The sequence below is a fragment of the Enhydra lutris genome, unplaced genomic scaffold (genome assembly GCF_002288905.1).
Source record: "Enhydra lutris kenyoni isolate GAN:26980312 unplaced genomic scaffold, ASM228890v2 scaffoldscaffold31, whole genome shotgun sequence".
Lineage (NCBI taxonomy): Eukaryota > Metazoa > Chordata > Mammalia > Carnivora > Mustelidae > Enhydra > Enhydra lutris.
Genome location: NW_019154115.1, coordinates 2,650,843 through 2,669,621, shown reverse-complemented (window position 1 = coordinate 2,669,621; position 18,779 = coordinate 2,650,843). Strand labels below are relative to the sequence as shown.

Sequence of the window (18,779 nt, the reverse complement as noted above, 5' to 3'; positions counted from 1 at the left end):
TGCCCGGGGGGCCTGCCGGGGTGGGGTCCGAGCGGGACTACCGCCCCCCCGCGCCGCCGTCGGGGCCGTCCCCCGGCCAGCCGTCCCTCCCGCCCCAGCCAGCCCGTGGTCGCCAGAGCCTCCGGGGCGTGGAGCGCTGGGAGCCTCCGCGGCCCCCGATTCAGCGTCCGGGGCAGCCCCCGGCAGCCCGCGCGACGTTCCAAACTCGAACCTCGGTGGCGGCGTTCGGAAGCGGAACTCTGCCGGGGCCGCGCCGGCTACATTGTTTCCTCCCCCCGACTCCCCCCCCCCCCCCCTTCCCCCGCCTTTCTTCCCTCCCCGACCCGGGCCGCGCGGCCATCCCCCTGCCTCTGTCTGGCCGTCCCTCCTCCCCCTCTTTTCGCACCAATACCTCTTTGTACCGCACCCCCCCGGGGACCCCTGCGCCCCTCCCCTACCCCCTGGCCGCATGGACCGTCCCGCAGGCCGCTGATGCTGCCCGCAGCGAGGTGGCCCGGACCGCAGTGCCCCGAGAGAGGTGAGTGCTTGGAGAGTCTGGAGGGGGTGGGCGTCCGAGTGCTTCCCGAGGGAGTGAGGGTGGAGGTCGCGCGTCCCGCTTCTGTTGCTTCCGTTACAGCTGCGGTCACGTCCACTCCCATCCCCCACCTCCCTTACCCCCCTCCTTCCCGGTTCGAATTCTCCCGGGAGTCACTGTCAGCCCGACTGGGAGGGGAGCTCACCAGGGAGGTGCTGCCCTGTGAGCCCCACGGACTTGTCTCAGGCCACTCCGAGTCTGTCCGCTCTTTGCCTCCCCCTGTGTCAGGGCTGGCTGGAGCCTGGAGGGAGGGGGCAGCATTGGTCAGGACCCTGGAGAATGGACACTTTGCTGTTCCCTGCCTGTCCAGGCCCTCCCTGCAGGTCCCCTGGCCTGCCTTGTTCTGAACCCTCCCTCATTCCCCCACTGAGGAGCCAGCTGGCTCTTAGGAAGCCCAGGGCCCACCACCTCCCTTGAACTTGCCAGAGGTTGAGCCTCTCCGCCTTCCAGAAGACCAGGTCTAAGCCAAAGGACCTGTGACCTTTGGGTGGGGAAACTGGGCAGGGCGTCTATGTGGGTGGACATAACACTGGGCATTAGGACAATGCCCCCACCTCCTGGCAGCCTGGTCATTTCATTCTCCCAGACTCCTCAGGGCCCAGGCCAGGTGTCAGGAAGAGGCGTGTCCAGCCACCAGAGCCTTGGAGCATAACTTGAGGTTCACCTCCCCTCCCATTTTGGGGACTAGTGTACTGAGGCTCAGGGGATGGAGTTGCTACCCCATGTCTCTGGCAGAGTCAGGCTGTCTGTCCTTTCATTCTCTGCTCCGCCGAGCTGGACTGCCGTGGGTACCTTCACCCACCAAGGACCCAGGCCCCCAGCTTGACCCAAGGGACCTTGTGGGGTGAACACGTGCTTCCCAAAGAGGGCTTCCGGGCCCAGCTCTGCCAGGGTCTGGGCTCAGGCGGCATCGGTACTACCCGTGGGATTTCCCCTGGGTGCCCGAGGTGGGTCCCACCAGCAGGGGATGTGGTGGGAAGGGGCACCGTGTCTGGTGTGGCCCTGGCGCTCAGCTGAAACAGCCTGGTGGTCCGTCCTGCCCCAGGCCTCCCACACATGTGGCCCAGCTGGCCCAGGAACATGAATGGGATCCAGATGGGGAAGGTGAGAGCCCCGTTTCCACAGCCTTGGCACGGGAGTGTTGCCACAGTGGGCACCATAGGGGCTCTTTTCCAAGCTCCCCACACTTGGGTGTTTCCAGTGTCTTTCATGGTGGGGCCCTAACAGGAAGAGGGCAGAGGCAGCAGGAGGGAGGCTGGGGGTGTGGTGGTATCCTCTTGCTCCCTGGAGGTTAGGAGGTTCCCTGGAGGATGTTGAACTGTGTCTGGGCCTGTTTGGGGCCACTGGTAGTTTTGTCCTGCTCAAGACTCTGCCCTTGATGTAGAGTTTTTTTCCAGTTGCCCCGACATGCATAGTGGAGGGGACCCAGATGTGGTGGGCCTATGAGGCTCCCCACACCCAGCCCTAACTTCTTTCCAGTCTGGGGGCGTGGGGCTGAGGCCCGAAGGTTGGGGGCTTTCCTACCGACTGTGAGCTGTATGGGGATGACCCCTGGGTCCCCAGGCCTTTGTAGAAAAGGGTCTGGCTTCAGGTTAGCACAGTTGCAGAGATGTGTTTTTTATCTGGGGAGCTTGGTGTCTTCCTGCCTCTCGGAAGTGGCTGCTCTTCTCTCTGTGTTGGCTTAGGGGCGAGGAAGGACCAGATGATGGTCCCCAGGGCCACTGCAGGGGGCACCGGACCTCAAGAGGCTGAGCCACCGTGGAGCAGCCCCAAGTACAGATGGGGGCTGAGGCCCAGGATTCACAGTGTGGGACGCAGCTGCCTGAGCAAACTGCCAGCTGGCCTCATAGGGCAGAACAGCCTGGGTCCAGTTCTGGCCTCTATCTTTTGAGGCATTTTGAAGCCTTGACATGTAGTCCCCAAAGAGAGAGGTGTTTGGTCTGAGGGTCCAGGAAAGAGAAGGTAGGGAGAGGCCTGCAGGTGCCTGAGGGGCTGTTCCGTCGTATCTGAAAGGCCGTCCCGTGGAAGATGTCCCAGAGGTCAGGGCCAGATCTGGGGGCGGGGGGGGGGGGGGCAGTCAGATCCCAGGGAAGCAAATGTGAGCTCAGGAGAAAACTATGTACGTATTACTTTCTTAATGCATAAAGTAGTAACACAGAACCACAAAAAACTTAGAAAACACCACAAGAATCACAATTTCTTCATCAGAGGAGCAACTGTTTGCATTTTGGAGTTCCCTCCCTGTCCTTTCCTGACATGTTTTTTCCTTCCTTGCTGTTGTCATTTGAATATGTGCACCATGACACCTTTTTTTTTTCAGTTCTGTGTCTCTGGGCATTTTCTCACGCTGCCACACAGGGTGTAACTTTGCCACCAGATTGCAGGCCTCCCCCAAGCCCCCTGACTAATAAGCTCGTTGTTCCATGCCGCAGTGGGCGCTATAGCTGGTGGGACCACAGGCCCCCAGAGCAGCCTGGGGTATGGCAAAGAGCAGGCAGCTTGGCACCCAGCCGATGTGGTCCTGGGCCCAGCCCCATCGTTAAGGTTGGTCACCTCAGAGATGGGGATCCTTTGCCACGGGGTGGCCATACATGGGGCAGAGGGCGATATGAGGAGTCCGAACGAACTGACCAAGGTACTAGAAGGTACCCAGCACCATCCCTAGCCTCGGGTAAGCACTTTGTAAGGAGAGATTGGCACAGAGTACCCACTGCGGGCTCCCTCGGTGTGTGGGGATGACGCCTGGGCCAGGGACGACTAGTCTTGGTCCATGGAGCTCTTCGAAACCCTCTGTTCTTGAGGTACTGGACTACACCGGCCAGTGCCTGTCCCACTTCCTTGGCCGTCCCCGCTCCCCATCACCATGGCACTGGCTGGTCCAGGACCTGGACCTGACCCTCCCTGTCCCCCTTTGGTCTCCCGGCTCCAGAGCTGACTGGACAAGGCCTCTCCTCTGAGAGCCTGCCTGCCTTCTGCCCCAAGCTAGCTAATGCTACCTCCTAGGCCACCCCAGGTTTCCCTAGCAGAGCTGGAGGCCTACTTAGCTTGGGAAAACCACTACTTGGGCAATGAGCCCAGGCATTCTGAGCCCCAACCCAGGGATGGCATGCCAGCCTCATCTCCCTACCCTTTCCCAGTGGCGGGGGTGGGGCGGGGAAGGGAAGAAAACTGGTGGTGGCTGGGGGTGGGGTGGCAGGGTTTCTGGCCTCCCAGATGGAAGTTGGAAGGGAGCATAGGTGCTCCACAAATCAGTGGGGAAGTCCTGTGTGTTAGCGGCCTCCTCTTCGCCAGGTGCTACCTGGGTCTGACCTGAGTGTGTACAGCTGTGACACCCCCTGCTTCCTCTCTCTGGGCTTCTGCGGAGACCAGAGTAACTGGGAGTGCCCTCCTGGAGCCACGCCTTGGGCAGTAGGAGGAAATCAGTCTCAACTTGGCACTCCTGGGCTTGAGAGACCATATTCCCAGGTGACTTTAGGGTAATCCAGGACTAACCTAGGCAGGAGGTCCTCCGCCAGGTGGCCCATTCAGTGCAGAGATCCCTCAGGCACCTGATCTCAGATTCTAGCTGCTAGAGTTCGCCTGTGGAGTGTCTCCCTCCTCCCTGGTCTTGGTGCAGGGGAAGTGGGCATTACAACTACCCTCCTGTCCCACAGCTTAGGCTGGGATGAGGTCACTGGGTGGGGTCCCCTCCAAGATGCTGGCCTGGCTGGGGCAAGCCCTTTGGGTGTTTCTTGGTCCCCCCGCCTTGGTTGGGGACAGGATGGGTGGAGGAGCAGGCTGCCCCCAACGGCGGGCAGGGAGCACTGCCTTCCTCCCTCCTCTCCTGTGGGTCCCTTCATTCAAGGGCTGGAAATAGAATCCGCTAAGTAATGATTAAAGTCAAATTCAGACCTAAAAATAAAGAGCTGGTAAAGGAAGAGCTAGTGTGCTCCCTGCCTGGCTGAGGGGAGAAGCGAGCAGGGCGAGGCTAGCTTCCCTGGAGAGGCCAAAGCCCGCTGGGGGATCAGGACTCCTCCACCAGTGGGGGAAGGGGCTCTTTTTTCCGGCCCCAGTTGGGTAGTCTAGCCACACCAGAGAGAGAATCCCATTTTAACCCTGGGGAGACCGAGGCCCAGAAGGGGGAAGTGTTTTGTCCAGCCACTGCCCAAGAGCTCTCCTTGGCAGGCACCCAGGGACCCAAGGGCCCCACGCAGCCCAGTTCGTCCTTTCTGCCTGCTCAGTTTCTCTTCCTGGTTTTGAGGTACTGTGATGAGAGGAGCTTCTCATCACACACCAGCTATGCACGCCTCGGGGGTGCTGGGCCTCTGACCGCAGCTTCCCTCCGTCCCCCTGCCCCCCCCACCCCGTCTCCGCCCCTTCCGTGATCGGGGCCCAGAGCTGCAGGAACAAGCAGAAGAGAGGCACCCCCCCACCCCCGCCTGTGCTGCTCTCCGCACAGTTGGAAGTTTTGTAGGGGTGAAAACCTGGGTGTCATCTGATGCCTGCCCACCCTGCCTTGGCTGCTGCTTCTCAGGCCTGTCCAGCCCCACCGTGGTCTCTATGTTGGTCCTGGGTACCTGTGCTGGCGTCCTGTGCCGTAGGGAGACTGGAAGGGAGAAGGAAGGAGGAACCCCAAGAGCTCCCCTGCTTGCCAGCAGAGACCAGACTTAGAGAGGAGTCAGGGGAGCCTGTGGTTCAACTTCCTGTCATGGCTAGTGGGGAGCTCAGAAGCTGGGGGGGTTTGCTTAGGCTGGAGCAGCCAGGAGGGCTTCCTGGAGGGGAAAGGCCATGAAAATCAAGAAGTTTTGAGCTCCTTGCTTGGAGTTTCTGCCTTCTCTAGGGTTGCTGGCTTCACTAGTAGCTAGATGGCCCTAGGCAAACTCTTGGTCTCTCCGTGCAAAGCAGAATATGGCAGAAGATTAAGTAGTGGGCACACGAATGTAACCTCTGCTTCCCAGAGCAGGAGGGCCAAGCTCTAGGCAGATTTCCCTTCAGCTACCTGCTCTCACCTAGCTGCCCATTTTCAGAGGGTCATTTGTCCTGCCCAAGGAAAGGCTGGGATTTTTCTCCTGACCAAGTTCAGACAGATCGGAGTTCAAATCCCTACTCTGCCCCCTTGGAAACTGGACAACCTGTCAGCCTGGTTCCTCCTGAGTCAAACAACGATCAACACTAAAACCTCACAGGGATTTTTGAGGAGTAAGTAAATAACACAGGGTTGGGCCATTGGGCCGTCATCCCCGTGCTTTCATTCTCATGGTCTTGTGCCCATTTCATTTCATTTTCATCACCCATCCTGCCAGGGGAGGGTGTTGATAATCTCCTTCTCCATCAGGTGTGTAGCAAGACTATAAGTCCTTTGTGTTGGGCCCCCATAGTTTTACCTTTTGAACTATGTGTTTTGTGGGACACAGTCCTGAGACAGACCATGAATCTGGGGGCCAAAGTTCTAGGCAGTTCCTGAACCTCTGGGCCTCAGCCCCCCACCAGTAATGTGCATAGGAGACTTCAGGATAAAGGACAAGTGATTTTTAAGTGTCTGTTGGAAGTTAGCGCTGAGAGGCTGTATGTAAATGTAGGCAAATGGCCATGCAAAGCCTGCAGCCTGTGCTGGGGGACAAGAGGACAGAGGCCTGTGTGAGGGCCCTGGGGAAGGCCCGAGTCCCTGCTGCCCAGTGCATGTAGGTAATTAGGCTCCTGAGCAGTAATTAGAAACCTTTCTGGGCCAGAAGTGTCAGCCTCACACCGAAGCAGTGCCCGGGGGAGGCGGCTTCCCATTAGCCTTCTCTCACGCCAGCCCCCATCTCTCCCAAACCACTAGAGGGGATTTCCGGTCCCAGGAGTCACTAGGGGCAGGAAAAAGGCAGTGAGTTGCTATAATTTCATTTCAAACATTTTTTAGCCATTAAGTCACCCCTACCCTTAGGGTAGGGGTCCTGAAGACTGAGGGAAGCCTAGGTGAGTGGGGAGGGAGGGCAAGCAGCACACCCAGGAGCCAAAGCAGGGCCATCCTTCCAGGCCTTTCTTTACCCCCAGGGACATTTGGGCGTCTCGGTGGGTCTTGCGTGCCAGACTGCAGTGCCTGACCCTGAGACACGTGTGCAGTGGGTATGCTGAGCGCTCTGGGCCGCCTTCCTGGGTCAGCGGGCCCCTCCAGCCCCACAGCCTCACGGCCTGGTGTGTGGCCTGGGTGTCACGGTGCCCTTAGCCTGAGTGTCCTTTGCAGAACCAGAGGTGGGGCTGATCTTACTGCTGCCAAACCAGCCCAACTGCCGGCAGCCCCGCCCTCCTCAGGTGCTCCACTGCCCTATCTGAGGGGCGTGCCTGAATCTGGAAGCTCAGTTTTGCTTGTTATCTGTCCTGTGACCTGTCAGAACTTCCCGGCTGGTCAGAACCTTGGTGCACCCCCACCATGAGCCGCCTTCTGCCGTCATTAACTCTTCCATACCACAGTTTTGGTTGCTTAATCCTGGCCTAGGCTAGCACCTGCTCCATGCCCTCCCCCCGAAATTGCTTCCACTGAAACCCTCCCAGTTCCAGCTCCCCTCCCCTTCTTCCCGGAAGCTTTCCCGGGTTGCCCCTGTCTCTTCTGTCTGTGGGGACTCCAAATACCCCTGGCCATGACTGACTGTCTGGTAGCCAGGAGGACAGAAGCAGGGCAACATTTTGGTGGTGGCCTTAGGCTGGGCCCACAGGGGAGACAGATGAGTGGGGTTCCTAGAGCCCCCTGGGGTCTCATGGGTCCTTTCCTCCTTTCCATCCTGGCCCACCTAGCAGGGGCTGGTCCACAGTGAGGCTCCAGGAACCCTGGCTCAAAGAAGGAGAAGGTATAGTGAACCTGTTTGTTGCCCTGGCGGCCGCCCCTGCCCCCAGACTCTCCAGCTGGGTCCTGTGGCAGAACCAAAGTCTCTGGGGGCCACGGCCTGAGTTCCCCCCCCAGGTCTCTTGTGCACTTCCCCTTTTCAGTGGGTATTTTTAGCTGGGTGTAAACAGTTACTGAAGGCTCCCACGCCCCACTGGGCAGTGGAGTTTTGGTGAAAGGGGCAGGGCAGGAGACCCTTGACCTGCCCTAGCCTCTGGCACATGCTAGGCCGTGGTGGTCCATGGCTGCCCCCAGGGCAGGGAAAGAGCAGCCAGGGAGTTTTGGGGCTCCTGGTTCTCCTCTCTTCCCCCCTCCCTGCCAGCCCGGGCTACCAAGAAAGGCCTGCCTGAGGCTGCAGCCACTGACCTCAGTGCTTGGGCACAAAGCCCAGCCTGTTCCCGGGACCCCAGCACAAGGGCTGCTGGGAGCAGAGTTTGGGGCAGGAAGTCAGAGTGAAGCGCTGACTTCACAGAGTTCCAAAGCCCCCGTCCCCTGGTCCTCGGCGGGTGTGCTGACAGCTGCTGTCCCTTTGGGGTTAAATATAGTCCCGGCAGTTAGGGGACCTTGGTGTGGCATGGCCTAGCTTCCTCCTTTCCTTTGTTGGTTCATTCATTCATTCGGTACTCATTTACTGAGCAGCCACTCTGGGCTCAGCCCATGCTGGGGACATGAGTCAGCTCCCAGCCTTCCCCCCACAGAGCTCCCAGGCCAGGATCAGTGAGGTTCTCACCAGAGCCCAGGGATGTGTGAGAGGCTGTGGAGGCCTGGAGCCATGGGCACAGCTGGGGAACCAAGGAAGGCTCTTGGCAGGGGGGTGGGGTTCAAAAAGTGGTTTATTTCCAATCTTATTTTTAGGGAGAGGTTAGTAATAGATACATGCGGTTTTTGAAAAAAGAGAAAAAAAAAGTCAAAAAGGACAAAATAGCAAATAAACAGTGAAAAGTAATTTTCCCTTAAACTTGACTCCCGCCACTTCCCAGCCCAGAGACAACTCGTGTTGCCAGTTTCCTGGCTTTCAAGGATAATCCGTGTGTATTTGAGTTTAGGGATGATTTGTATGTCCCCTGCACCATGTCTTTTTTCACAGCCTCGTATTCGTAGTATTTAAACCTACTAAGAAGCCAAACTAGAGCACCTGGCCAGCACTGTGGGTGGAGCCCGCGACTCTTGATCTTGGGGTCGTGAGCTTGAGCCATGTCGGGCGTAGAGATTACCTAAAAGATTAATAATAATAGGGGCACCTGAGTGGCACAGTTGGTTGAGCGGCGGACTCTTGATTTCCACTCAGGTTGTGATCTCGCGGCCATGAGATCAAGCCCCTCTTCCGGCTCTGCGTTCCACGGGTAATCTCCCTGTCCCCGCACTTGTGTGTGCCCTCTCACATGGTCTCTGAAATAAAGAAATAAAATCTTTAAAAATAATGACAGTTATCATAAAATGCTGAAATAATCATGTAAGGAATACCCACACATCCTTCACGCGTATTCACCAGATCTTAACATTTTGCTGCATTTGGTTTACCTCTTTTATATACCTACATGTGTGTACATGGGGCTTGGTGCTGGTTCGTCTGAGTGTCAGTTACAGCCATCTGTCTTTCATTTCCAAGTCCTTCAGCATTCACTGCTTACATAATTTGGAGCGCTGTGATCACGCTTAAGAAAATTGCTGTTAAAATTCCCTAATATTACCTAACATTTCCATTTTTCCGACTGTCATCCACTGATTTTTATAGCTACTATTTTTCTCCCTCTGAGCCAGAATCCAATTCAGGATCACTCATTGAATCTCGTTGTCCTGTTGCCTTCTCCCTTTTTTCCAGCTTTATGGGGCTGTGACTGACATACAGTGTTGTGTGAGTTTAAGATGTACAGCAAGGGGACCTGATGTACGTGTGTTGCTAAACAGTTACCTCAGTGGGCTTGGTCAGCACCTGCTCACCTCCAGTAAATTCCATTTTGTTGTTGTGTCCTGTGTCTCTAGTGTCCTGTTTCATCGAGAACATTCTCCAGCCCCTGTTAATTTGTTTTGTCTTTTCTTTAAAGATTTTATTTTTCATTTGTCAGAGACAGAGCATAAGCAGGGGGAGCAGCAGGCAGAGAGAGAGGGAGAAACAGGCTCCCCGCTGAACAGGGAGCCCGATGTGGGACTCGATCCCAGGACCCTGCCATCACGACCTGAGCTGAAAGCAGAGGCTTAACCCACTGAGCCACCCAGGTGTCCCCTTTGTTTTGTCTCTCAAGACACTAACTTGGAAAGTCCCGGCCAGTTGTTGAGTCTGTGCCTGATGGCATCTTCCTGATTTTAGTCAGGTTGACGGGCCCTGCGGGAATCCTACCCCGAAATCCTAGCAGGAGGCACTGGTGTCATTTCTTCAATCATGGGTGATGCTTAATTCGGTTGCACGGCTAACAGTATATCTGCCAGGTCTGCCTGTTGTGCAGGGGCTGCGGCTTTCTGAGTAATCTGTGGGGTGGTCCCTGAAAGCCATGACCCTGTCCCGTTCCCCCCAGAAGCTTTTTCTTAAGTGACTTCAACTGGCTTTTTGCCGTTTCTATTTGCTTCGCCGTCTGGTGCTCTGTGCTCTCAGCCCCTAAAGGTCTGTTCAGGCCCGTCACCACCGGAACGGTCATTCCCTCTTAGGGATAGCTGGCTGTCTCTTCACTTGGTCCCTCACTGATGGACATAAAGATCATCTCCCAGTCTCTTGCTGCCACAGACAAGGATTTTGTAGGCACACGTGAAACAGAAGCAATTCCTCAGGTGCGCCCCGGAGGTTGAGAGGAGGAAGGAAGCTCCTTGGGGTAGAGAAGAGGGAGGGAGTGGAGAGGGCAGGCCAGACAGGGAGGTGGAAATAACAGGCAGGACACAGGTCCGGCTGAGGTGTGGGAGAGCCAGCCAGCAAGTCCCAGAAGAGTCAAGTGACTTTCCCAAGGTCATATACACACAGGAAATTGGTGGCAGGGCCAGAAACAGGACTGAGAGTCCCCCACTCCCAGAACAGTGTTCCTGTACTGCCTCCTCAAAGTGGCCTGAAAGGCACACAGAACCCCTGTGTGCCTGGCCCAGGCAGGCTTAGAGGCCTAAGTTTGCTGCAGCCCCTCCCAGCCATTCTGGCTCTTCGCCTCTGACCCAGAGGGGCTTGGCCCCTTGCCCGCAGGAGGGAGACTGCTAAGCCGCGCCGGGGCTCGGGCTCGGGCTCAGGCTCAGGCTCGGGCTCGGGCTCGGGCTCGGGCTCAGGCTCAGGACTTCACCAGGGAAGAGCTGTCAGAGCCCACGGCTCGCACTCGGCATTTCCGTGCAAAGGCAGGTCTCGCTCCTGGTGCGGGAGGTACCCACTCCAGTCTCCAAAGGCGGCCTGGCTGCTGCAGGGTTTTCACCAACACATTGTACAGATGAGAAATCAGGTCCGAAAATTCTAGCCAGCAGAAAAAAGGGGAAGGACCAGCTCCTTCCCCTGCTTTCCAAATCTATGGTCGCAGCCCCCTGAGGAACCCCCACCACCACTGCAGCCAGCCTTGTCCCTCCTCTGGGCCCTGCTTCTCTCCTCCCCTGTGCTCTCCCAGGCCCACAGCAGCTCCTAGGGTGTGGTGAGGGGGGGCCTTGGGGCATCTGACACCTGAGCAGGGCAGGGCGCTCACTTGAGGTGTAAACATCAGCCAAGGCCACCTTGCCTCCTTGACCCTGCTCAGGGTCCCTGTCTGTAAAATGGGGTAAGAGTAGCCTCAGTCGTTACAGGATTTGATGAGCTATCGCGTGCCAGGGACCGGGCCTCGCACAGAGTAAGTGCTCAGAAAACAGGGCCTATTATTATTTGTATTATTATCATCAAGTCAGGGGGGAGGCGGCCACTGCAGCTGCGGGCTGGAAGGGAGTGTTTGCAAACTGACAGCCGGGAGGGTGACTAACGGTGTCCTGCCCTCCCTGGTGGCACAGCGGTGGTGAGTCTGGGGATGAGGGCGTGGGGGAGGCATGGGGGTGTGGAAAGCTAGCAGAGCCCCTGTCCAGAAGGCCCTGAAGATCAGGGACCCAACCAGCCCTCATTCGGGAACCTTCATTTGGGTTGTGGGCTGTCCACCCCTAACTAGCTATAGGGCTTTACCCAAGCTGTTCAACCTTGTGAGCCTCAGTTTCTACTTCTATAAAATGGGGGTAAGAAGAGCTCACAGCTCACCACAGTTTGTGGACCACAAGAGCCCAGCGGGTGGTTCCTGTCCCCAACTCAGTCGTGTGAATGTGTGTTTGGGGTTGGCGGGGTGGGGAGTCATATCTGCTCAGCCTTGTTGGGCCCCAGTCTCCCTGTGCAGACAGCAGAGATCCATGGGCTGGCCTCTGGGGACAAAAAGCACCGTGTATCCTGGGAGGAAGGGTCGCCTTTTTGTCTGCTGGGGGCAGGGGTTATGTCAAGCCCTGCGCCAGACCTTCTCAGTCCAGGGGTCTTACTCTGCTCTGTCCACAGCCTGCGTGTGGGGCCTGTCCCTCCCTGCCTGTCAGGGTGAGGGATCTGAGGCTCAGAAGGCTTGAGTCATTCTTCCGAGTTGCAAACTCAACAGAGCCAGGTCTGCCTGACCAGAAGCAGGAGCGAGGCCTTGGAAGGGGTGCTGCTTCTCCCTGGCTTCTGCTCTCCTCAGCCACACGCTTCTCTGCCGGGGCCCTGGGAGCAGACCGTGGTTCCTCACTTAGGCGTTTGAAGCCCCTGCTGACCTGCAGTGTTGATGCCAGGCAGGCCACCCCCCCCACAAACTAGCCCCCACTAGCAGACTGCCAGTGTGCCCGGATGGTCGGGGTGTGCTTGCCAACCCCTCCCGTGGGCTCACAGCCGGGCCCTTTTCTCTCAGTGGTCCCTGTCTACCTGACCTCCTTGCTCTGCTGTCACCCCAGCCCGGGCCACCCTTCCGGCTTGCCTCCTGTACCTAAGCTCTCCATTCTTCAGGGCTCAGTTCTGGGGCTCCCTCCTCCAAGAAGCCCGCCGAAGCCCTGCAGTCCTTGTTCACCTCACACGCCCGGGCACATGCGCTCAAGCGTTGCCTCCCCCTACCTGGCCTGGGGGAGGTGGCATTGCAGCCTGGCCCTAGACCTTGTCCATCCTGTCCAATGAGCCTGGGAACGGGACTCCTGGGGGTTTCCTCCTGACATACTGCAACCGTGGAGGAGTCCGCAGCCTGTCTGAGCCTCAGCCGCCTCAGTCTCCTGTCTGGCAGCAGAGAGCAGGAGCCCCAGCCCCGCTGCTTCCTGAGACAGGAGCTCGGGCTCGGGTCTGGAGGGGCGCCAGGCTAGGGCCGCAGAGTATGTGCGTGCGGGACAGCGTGGCTGCTGCTCTTGGAGTGTGGCTGGGCTGGAAGCTTCTTGGAGGGGCTCCGCTTTACTGAAGTAAACCTACACTCCCAAAAGTGCCCCTGTCATAAGGGTGCAGCTCAGTGAGATACCACAAGGGAAACTCACCCCTCTTCCGGTGGCACTAGCCCTTCCCGAGGGCAGTTGCCATCCCACACCGTGGACTTGGCCAGATTTTGAACTTTATGCAGTATAAATGGGATTACGCGGCCTGTGTTCTTCTGTCCGGCTTCTTAGTTAATACCACTCGGGAAATTCGTCATCGTGGTTTCCTTACTCAGTGTTGGTGTTTGCCGCTGAGCAGAGACCGCACTGTGAAGCTGCACGGTTTGGCAGCTGACCCCCGACGGGCGTCTGGGCCGCCCCCAGTGCGAGGCTGGCGACAGATCGTGCTGCGCGCATGCTCTCATGCCCATGGCAGGGGACACCTGCCCTGTGTCCGCTTGGGTGTGTACCTAGCAGTGGGGTGACGGGGCCATGAGGTTGGCATACCTTTGACTTCAGACTTATTTCCCGGGCACGTTTTTACAGGCAGCAGAACTCAGAGGCTCACAGAGAACAAGTGATTTTCCCAAGTCACATTGCACCTTCCCCAGCTTCACAGAGCTGCCTCGAGCTCCCTTCCCCCTTAGACCACACAGCTCACATCCGGACCTAGGGCTGGGAGAGGGGTCAGGTGGCACTGGTGCTGCTCCCCCCCCAGAGCTTCCTTTGCCTCTGTTGGCCATTCGGTCGGGCTGGAAGCCTCCATGGGCCTAGGGTTGGGGACCCCTCTGTCCCTGGCACTCTGTAGCCTTCATGCTCCTGCCTCCCCCTATCCAGAGCTCTCAGGCTGCTGAGGCTGGAAGAGAGGATGGATGGCCCTTGCCGGAGTCCCAGCTCTGGAGGTCTTCAGTGCTTATTCACATCTCCGCGGGGAAGGAATGGAAGCCCAGTGATTGGGCGGGGCCAGCTCCTCACCCCCTCCCTGGTCTTCCCCTTCTCCCTGCAGCTCTCATGGTACCAAGTGGCAGGGTGGCCTTCCTGTGACACGGGGAAGCCAGATCTTCTGAGAAGATGTCAGCAATCCAGGTACCACAGGAGTAGGGGTCTAGGGCAGTTGAGTGTCCCCCCCACCTCTGGAGGGGTGCTGAGTAGAAGAGAGAGAATGAGGGCTTGCTTCAGTCTGCTCCCCTTGGCCCAACCCTGGCTTTCGACAAAGGAAAATTCAGGGGGCGCTTTTAGACCCAAGGGCTCTCAAGATGGGAGTACAGATCTGGGGGTGGTGGGGGAATCTCAGCTGGAAGGCACCCAGAGTTCTTGGGGGTAGGGGTGGGAAGTGTCTCTCCTTGGCTCACAAAGGCAGGCCAAGAGGCTTTGACCTTGAGCGTGGGTGGGCAGGTGGGTGGAGATGGCCCCCGGGCTGCCTCCACCTGCCCACCTGTCCTGTCCTGCAGGCCGCCTGGCCTTCCGGTACAGAGTGTATTGCCAAGTACAACTTCCATGGCACTGCCGAGCAGGACCTTCCCTTCTGCAAAGGAGACGTGCTCACCATTGTGGCGGTCACCAAGGTAATGGGGGGCCTCACATGGCCACACCTCGTCTGGCCTCCAGGCGTTCCTGCTGGGTCCGGTCTCCCCTGCAGGCGACGGTGGGCCTGAGAGTGTGTCTGGGCTCCCTCTCTCCAGGACCCAAACTGGTACAAAGCCAAGAACAAGGTGGGCCGTGAGGGCATCATCCCAGCCAACTACGTCCAGAAGCGGGAGGGCGTGAAGGCCGGCACCAAGCTCAGCCTCATGCCGTGAGTACTGCCCAGGAGCGGTCGGGGTCTGCGGTGTGGGGAGGGAGGAGTACGGGAAGCCCTGGTTCCCCCTAGAGGAGTCAGGGAAACAGAGAAGTCGAGTAGGAGTGGGAATGTATGAAGACTTCGAGATGAGGGGAAGGGCATGGGTGCTTGACCTCAGAGGTAGGGGGTGGGCGTGGGAGGACCGGAGGAGGAAGTGTGGGAAGCAGGAGATGAGGGCCGGTGGGGGCTGTGGTGAGGGGCCGGGCAGAGGGAACACCTCGGAGAGTGGAGCCTGGAGGACACATGTGGGGGTTGGTGACCTCAAGCCGCCGTGAGCCATGATCTGGCCTCCCCCCAGCTGGTTCCACGGCAAGATCACACGGGAGCAGGCAGAGCGGCTTCTGTGCCCGCCGGAGACGGGCCTGTTCCTGGTGCGGGAGAGCACCAACTACCCCGGGGACTACACACTGTGCGTGAGCTGTGACGGCAAGGTGGAGCACTACCGCATCATGTACCATGCCAGTAAGCTCAGCATCGACGAGGAGGTGTACTTTGAGAACCTCATGCAGCTGGTCGAGGTGAGCCGGGCCAGCCTTCCGGTTCCGTCCCACCTCTCCTGGCCCCTGGGAGCCTGTGTGTCCCCTGCCTTGACAAAGCTCCTGCTCCGTGCCAGGATTGCCCTCTGACCTCCCACAGTGCTGCCATAGGGAGAGTGGCACTGTCCCCATGTCACAGCCTAGGAGACAGGTTCAGAGCAGTTCAGGGACCTGCCTCAGGTCACACAGCTGTAAATCAGCGGTGCCAGGACTAGAAGCTGAGTCTGGCCAATCCCAGGGCTAGGCTTCCTTCTGGGCCCACAGAACTCCATGCCTGTCCTCCCGAGTTGCATCCCGATGGCCGCGGCCTCCTGCACCCGTACCGATGTTCCCACGTGGTCCTGCAGCTCCCAAGACCAGTGCTGCCAGCCCTGTTGAAGCCATATCTGGCTTCCAGAAGCCCCAGTGGCCCCCCAGATGCCTCCTGCTGCTGGGGAGGGTCCCGGGCACATCTGTACTGAGCTAGGGCTTGCCTTATGCCTCAGGATGCTGATGAGGCCCGAGGCCCGGAGTGGTAGCAACAGCCCCGTGTCTGTCCAGCATCTGGATGTGACTGGGAAATGGGTCACCAATCTGAGTCTGGGGCCTCCCTAATCCTTCCCCTGGCTGGAAGTGAGAAGCCCTCCTCCCAACACAAAGCAACTCCAGGCTGGGTGGGCTCGGCCTCCACCGCCCTCTGGCGGTTAGAGACGGGCAGTGCATGGGAGTGGCTGGTGGCCCTCATGGCTGGCCCTCAGTGCCTGCCCTGCCCTCGCAGCACTACACCTCAGACGCAGATGGACTCTGTACGCGGCTCATCAAGCCAAAGGTCATGGAGGGCACCGTGGCAGCCCAGGATGAGTTCTTCCGCAGTGAGTGCCATCCCCGCCCCCAGACCTCACTTGACTCCCCGCCTCCTCCCACCCAGGCTCCCTGGCACTGCCCCCATCCCGGAGGCTCTGGAGACCTCCAGGGAGCGCCACACACACAGTCCAGGCTGTGACCGCTGTGAGCCTTGCTCTGGCTTCACCCCTCACTGACACCCCCTCCCCCTGCCAGGCGGCTGGGCACTGAACATGAAGGACCTGAAGCTGCTGCAGACCATTGGGAAGGGGGAGTTTGGAGGTGAGCGGGAGGGGGTGGCAGCCATGGGGGGGCCAAGGGCCTGTGGAGAGTTCTGGGAACAAGCTCCAGCCCTCCTTCCCCAGATGTGATGCTAGGTGATTACCGAGGGAACAAAGTCGCTGTCAAGTGCATTAAAAATGACGCCACTGCCCAGGCCTTCTTGGCTGAAGCCTCTGTCATGACGTGAGCCGGGGACAAGGGTGGGTGTGGAGGTCACCCCGGGACAGGGAGGAGATGGGGAGGCTCAGCAGATTCTGACCACCCGCCTCCTGCCCCAGGCAACTTCGGCATAGCAACCTGGTACAGCTTCTGGGCGTGATCCTGGAGGAGAAAGGCGGGCTCTACATCGTCACTGAGTACATGGCCAAGGTATGCTCCTGCCCGGAGGGCCCGCCCCCATTCTGGAGCTGAGCACCTGGGCCTTCCAGCTGTCCCAAACCCCTCACTGTCCTCGGGCCCCTGCCCCCTCGGGCCCCTCTCTCTCTGAAGTCAGCTTTTGTCCTGACTTGTCATTTATTCCGTGTGACAAGTTGGGTAGCTTGCCAAGCCTCAGTTTCCTCATCTGTGAAATGGAGATAGTATCAGAGTTCCCCTGAGAGATTTATGAGATTTAAGGGCATGAAAACAGCTGAGTATGGTGGCCGGCTCGTAGAACCTGGTACCCATTCAGCACTGAGTCCTGGCCTCTCTGCTCCTCCCCCTCCTCGTATCGCCCTCATGTGTTCACCCAGCCCTGCCTGTGATTCCAGAGGGCTGGGGGGGCCAGTCTGACCTGGGGGGCCGCTTGGTCTGTCTGTCCTGCCCCAGGGGAGCCTGGTGGACTACCTGCGGTCGAGGGGTCGGTCGGTGCTGGGCGGAGACTGTCTCCTCAAGTTCTCACTGTGAGTGACGCAGCACCCACTGGGGGGGACCCTGGCCTGCTGCGGGAGCCCTGTCTGAGGGGACGCGTGTCCGGCTCTCTCCCAGAGATGTCTGTGAGGCCATGGAGTACCTGGAGGGCAACAACTTCGTGCACCGGGATCTGGCTGCCCGTAACGTGCTGGTGTCGGAGGACAACGTGGCCAAGGTCAGCGACTTCGGCCTCACCAAGGAGGCCTCCAGCACGCAGGACACAGGCAAGCTGCCAGTCAAGTGGACAGCCCCGGAGGCCCTCAGAGAGAAGGTGAAACGGGCCTGTCCCCAGAGCCTAAGGAGTGGGAGGTAGGGGTCCTGGGTTCCCCACCCCCCACCCCCACCACCTCCCAAACTCCCAGGATCTGACACTGCTCCTCCCACCCGCGTGGCAGAAATTCTCCACCAAGTCTGACGTGTGGAGTTTCGGAATCCTTCTCTGGGAAATCTACTCCTTTGGGCGAGTGCCTTATCCAAGAATTGTGAGTGGAGTGCTGGGGCTGGGTCATGGCCAAGGCCGGGGCATGGCTGGGGCTGATGGGGAGGCTTTTGGAGCAAGGAGGAAGCGGTGGGCCAGAGAGGCAGCCTTTCTGGGCCCTGCCTTCCATTCTTAGCCACAGAGCAGCCCTCAGGACTTTCTAGGAGCCTCCCGGGCCTGGCTCTGAGGCCTGGGTCTGAAGGGGATCCCTGAAGCTGAGTCGGGGTCTGCTGGGGAGTCACGCCCTGCACAGACTGACCCCACCCGCCTGCCCGCAGCCCCTGAAGGACGTCGTCCCTCGGGTGGAGAAGGGCTACAAGATGGACGCCCCTGACGGCTGCCCGCCTGCAGTCTACGAGGTCATGAAGAACTGCTGGCATCTGGATGCCGCCACACGGCCTTCCTTCCTGCAGCTGCGGGAGCAGCTTGAGCACATCAAAACCCACGAGCTGCACCTGTGACCTCTGGCCCCTCACCCCCCGCACCCCCTGACCCAGGTCGGGGGCCTGCAGGGACTGAACCTGGAGAGATTGTGGACCTGGTGCCCCCACTTGCTGGGCCCAAGCCTGAACTGAGCCCAGCAGGCCAGTGGGCCTCTTTCCTCTGCCCCAGCCTGCGCCCCCTCTGGCCCCCCAGAGACCCCGCCTAGGCCTGGCACCTTTTCTCATGGACCCACCCAAGGGGCTTTGGGAACCCCGCTGAAGGGCCAAGAAGGGAGGAGGCTGGGGAGCGTGAGGCAGATGCCCTCTGCCATGGTCAGGCTTCTCCTGGCCTCCCATCTCTCGCCTTCTTAGAGTTTTATTCCTTTCCTTTTTTGAGATTTTTTTCCCGTGTGTTTATTTTTTATTATTTTTCAAGATAAGGAGAAAGAAAATACCCAGCAAATGGGCATTTTACAAGAAGTACGAATCTTATTTTTCCTGTCCTGCCCAGGGATTGGGGAGACCAGGCCCCTCTCTAGGGACCCATCGCCCCAGCCTTGTTCCCCATTCCGTGTTCCGTGTCCCGTGTCGCCTCGGTCGCCCCGTGTTTGCGCTTGACCATGTCGCACTGTTTGCATGCGCCCGAGGCAGACGTCTGTCAGGGGCTTGGAGTTCATTCGTGTGCCGCTGCCGCCCACCCACCTGCCTTGTGAGATGGAACCGTAATAAACCACTCCATGAGGACACCGCTGCCCAGCCTCGGCGCTTCCTCCG

The 18,779-nt window shown here is 58.9% G+C and overlaps 1 protein-coding gene across 1 annotated transcript; it reads left to right on the top strand.

Annotated features, from left to right (window-relative positions):
- Nucleotides 1-332: 332 nt before the first annotated feature.
- On the top strand, nucleotides 333-18,756 carry LOC111153227 (C-terminal Src kinase). The gene is made up of 13 exons (XM_022512122.1): nucleotides 333-517; nucleotides 13,741-13,820; nucleotides 14,186-14,299; nucleotides 14,417-14,529; nucleotides 14,873-15,092; nucleotides 15,868-15,961; nucleotides 16,149-16,214; nucleotides 16,298-16,397; nucleotides 16,493-16,583; nucleotides 17,022-17,095; nucleotides 17,181-17,376; nucleotides 17,501-17,587; nucleotides 17,862-18,756. Exons 2-13 carry the CDS (start codon nucleotides 13,806-13,808, stop codon nucleotides 18,042-18,044), a joined length of 1,353 nt encoding a protein of 450 aa, XP_022367830.1. The 5' UTR covers nucleotides 333-517; nucleotides 13,741-13,805; the 3' UTR covers nucleotides 18,045-18,756.
- Nucleotides 18,757-18,779: the final 23 nt, after the last annotated feature.

Coding starts and splice junctions, on each gene's coding strand:
- LOC111153227 (XM_022512122.1), top strand. Junction 15,093..15,867: donor ACCTCATGCAGCTGGTCGAG/GTGAGCCGGGCC, acceptor CTGCCCTCGCAG/CACTACACCTCAGACGCAGA. Junction 17,377..17,500: donor CGGAGGCCCTCAGAGAGAAG/GTGAAACGGGCC, acceptor CCCGCGTGGCAG/AAATTCTCCACCAAGTCTGA.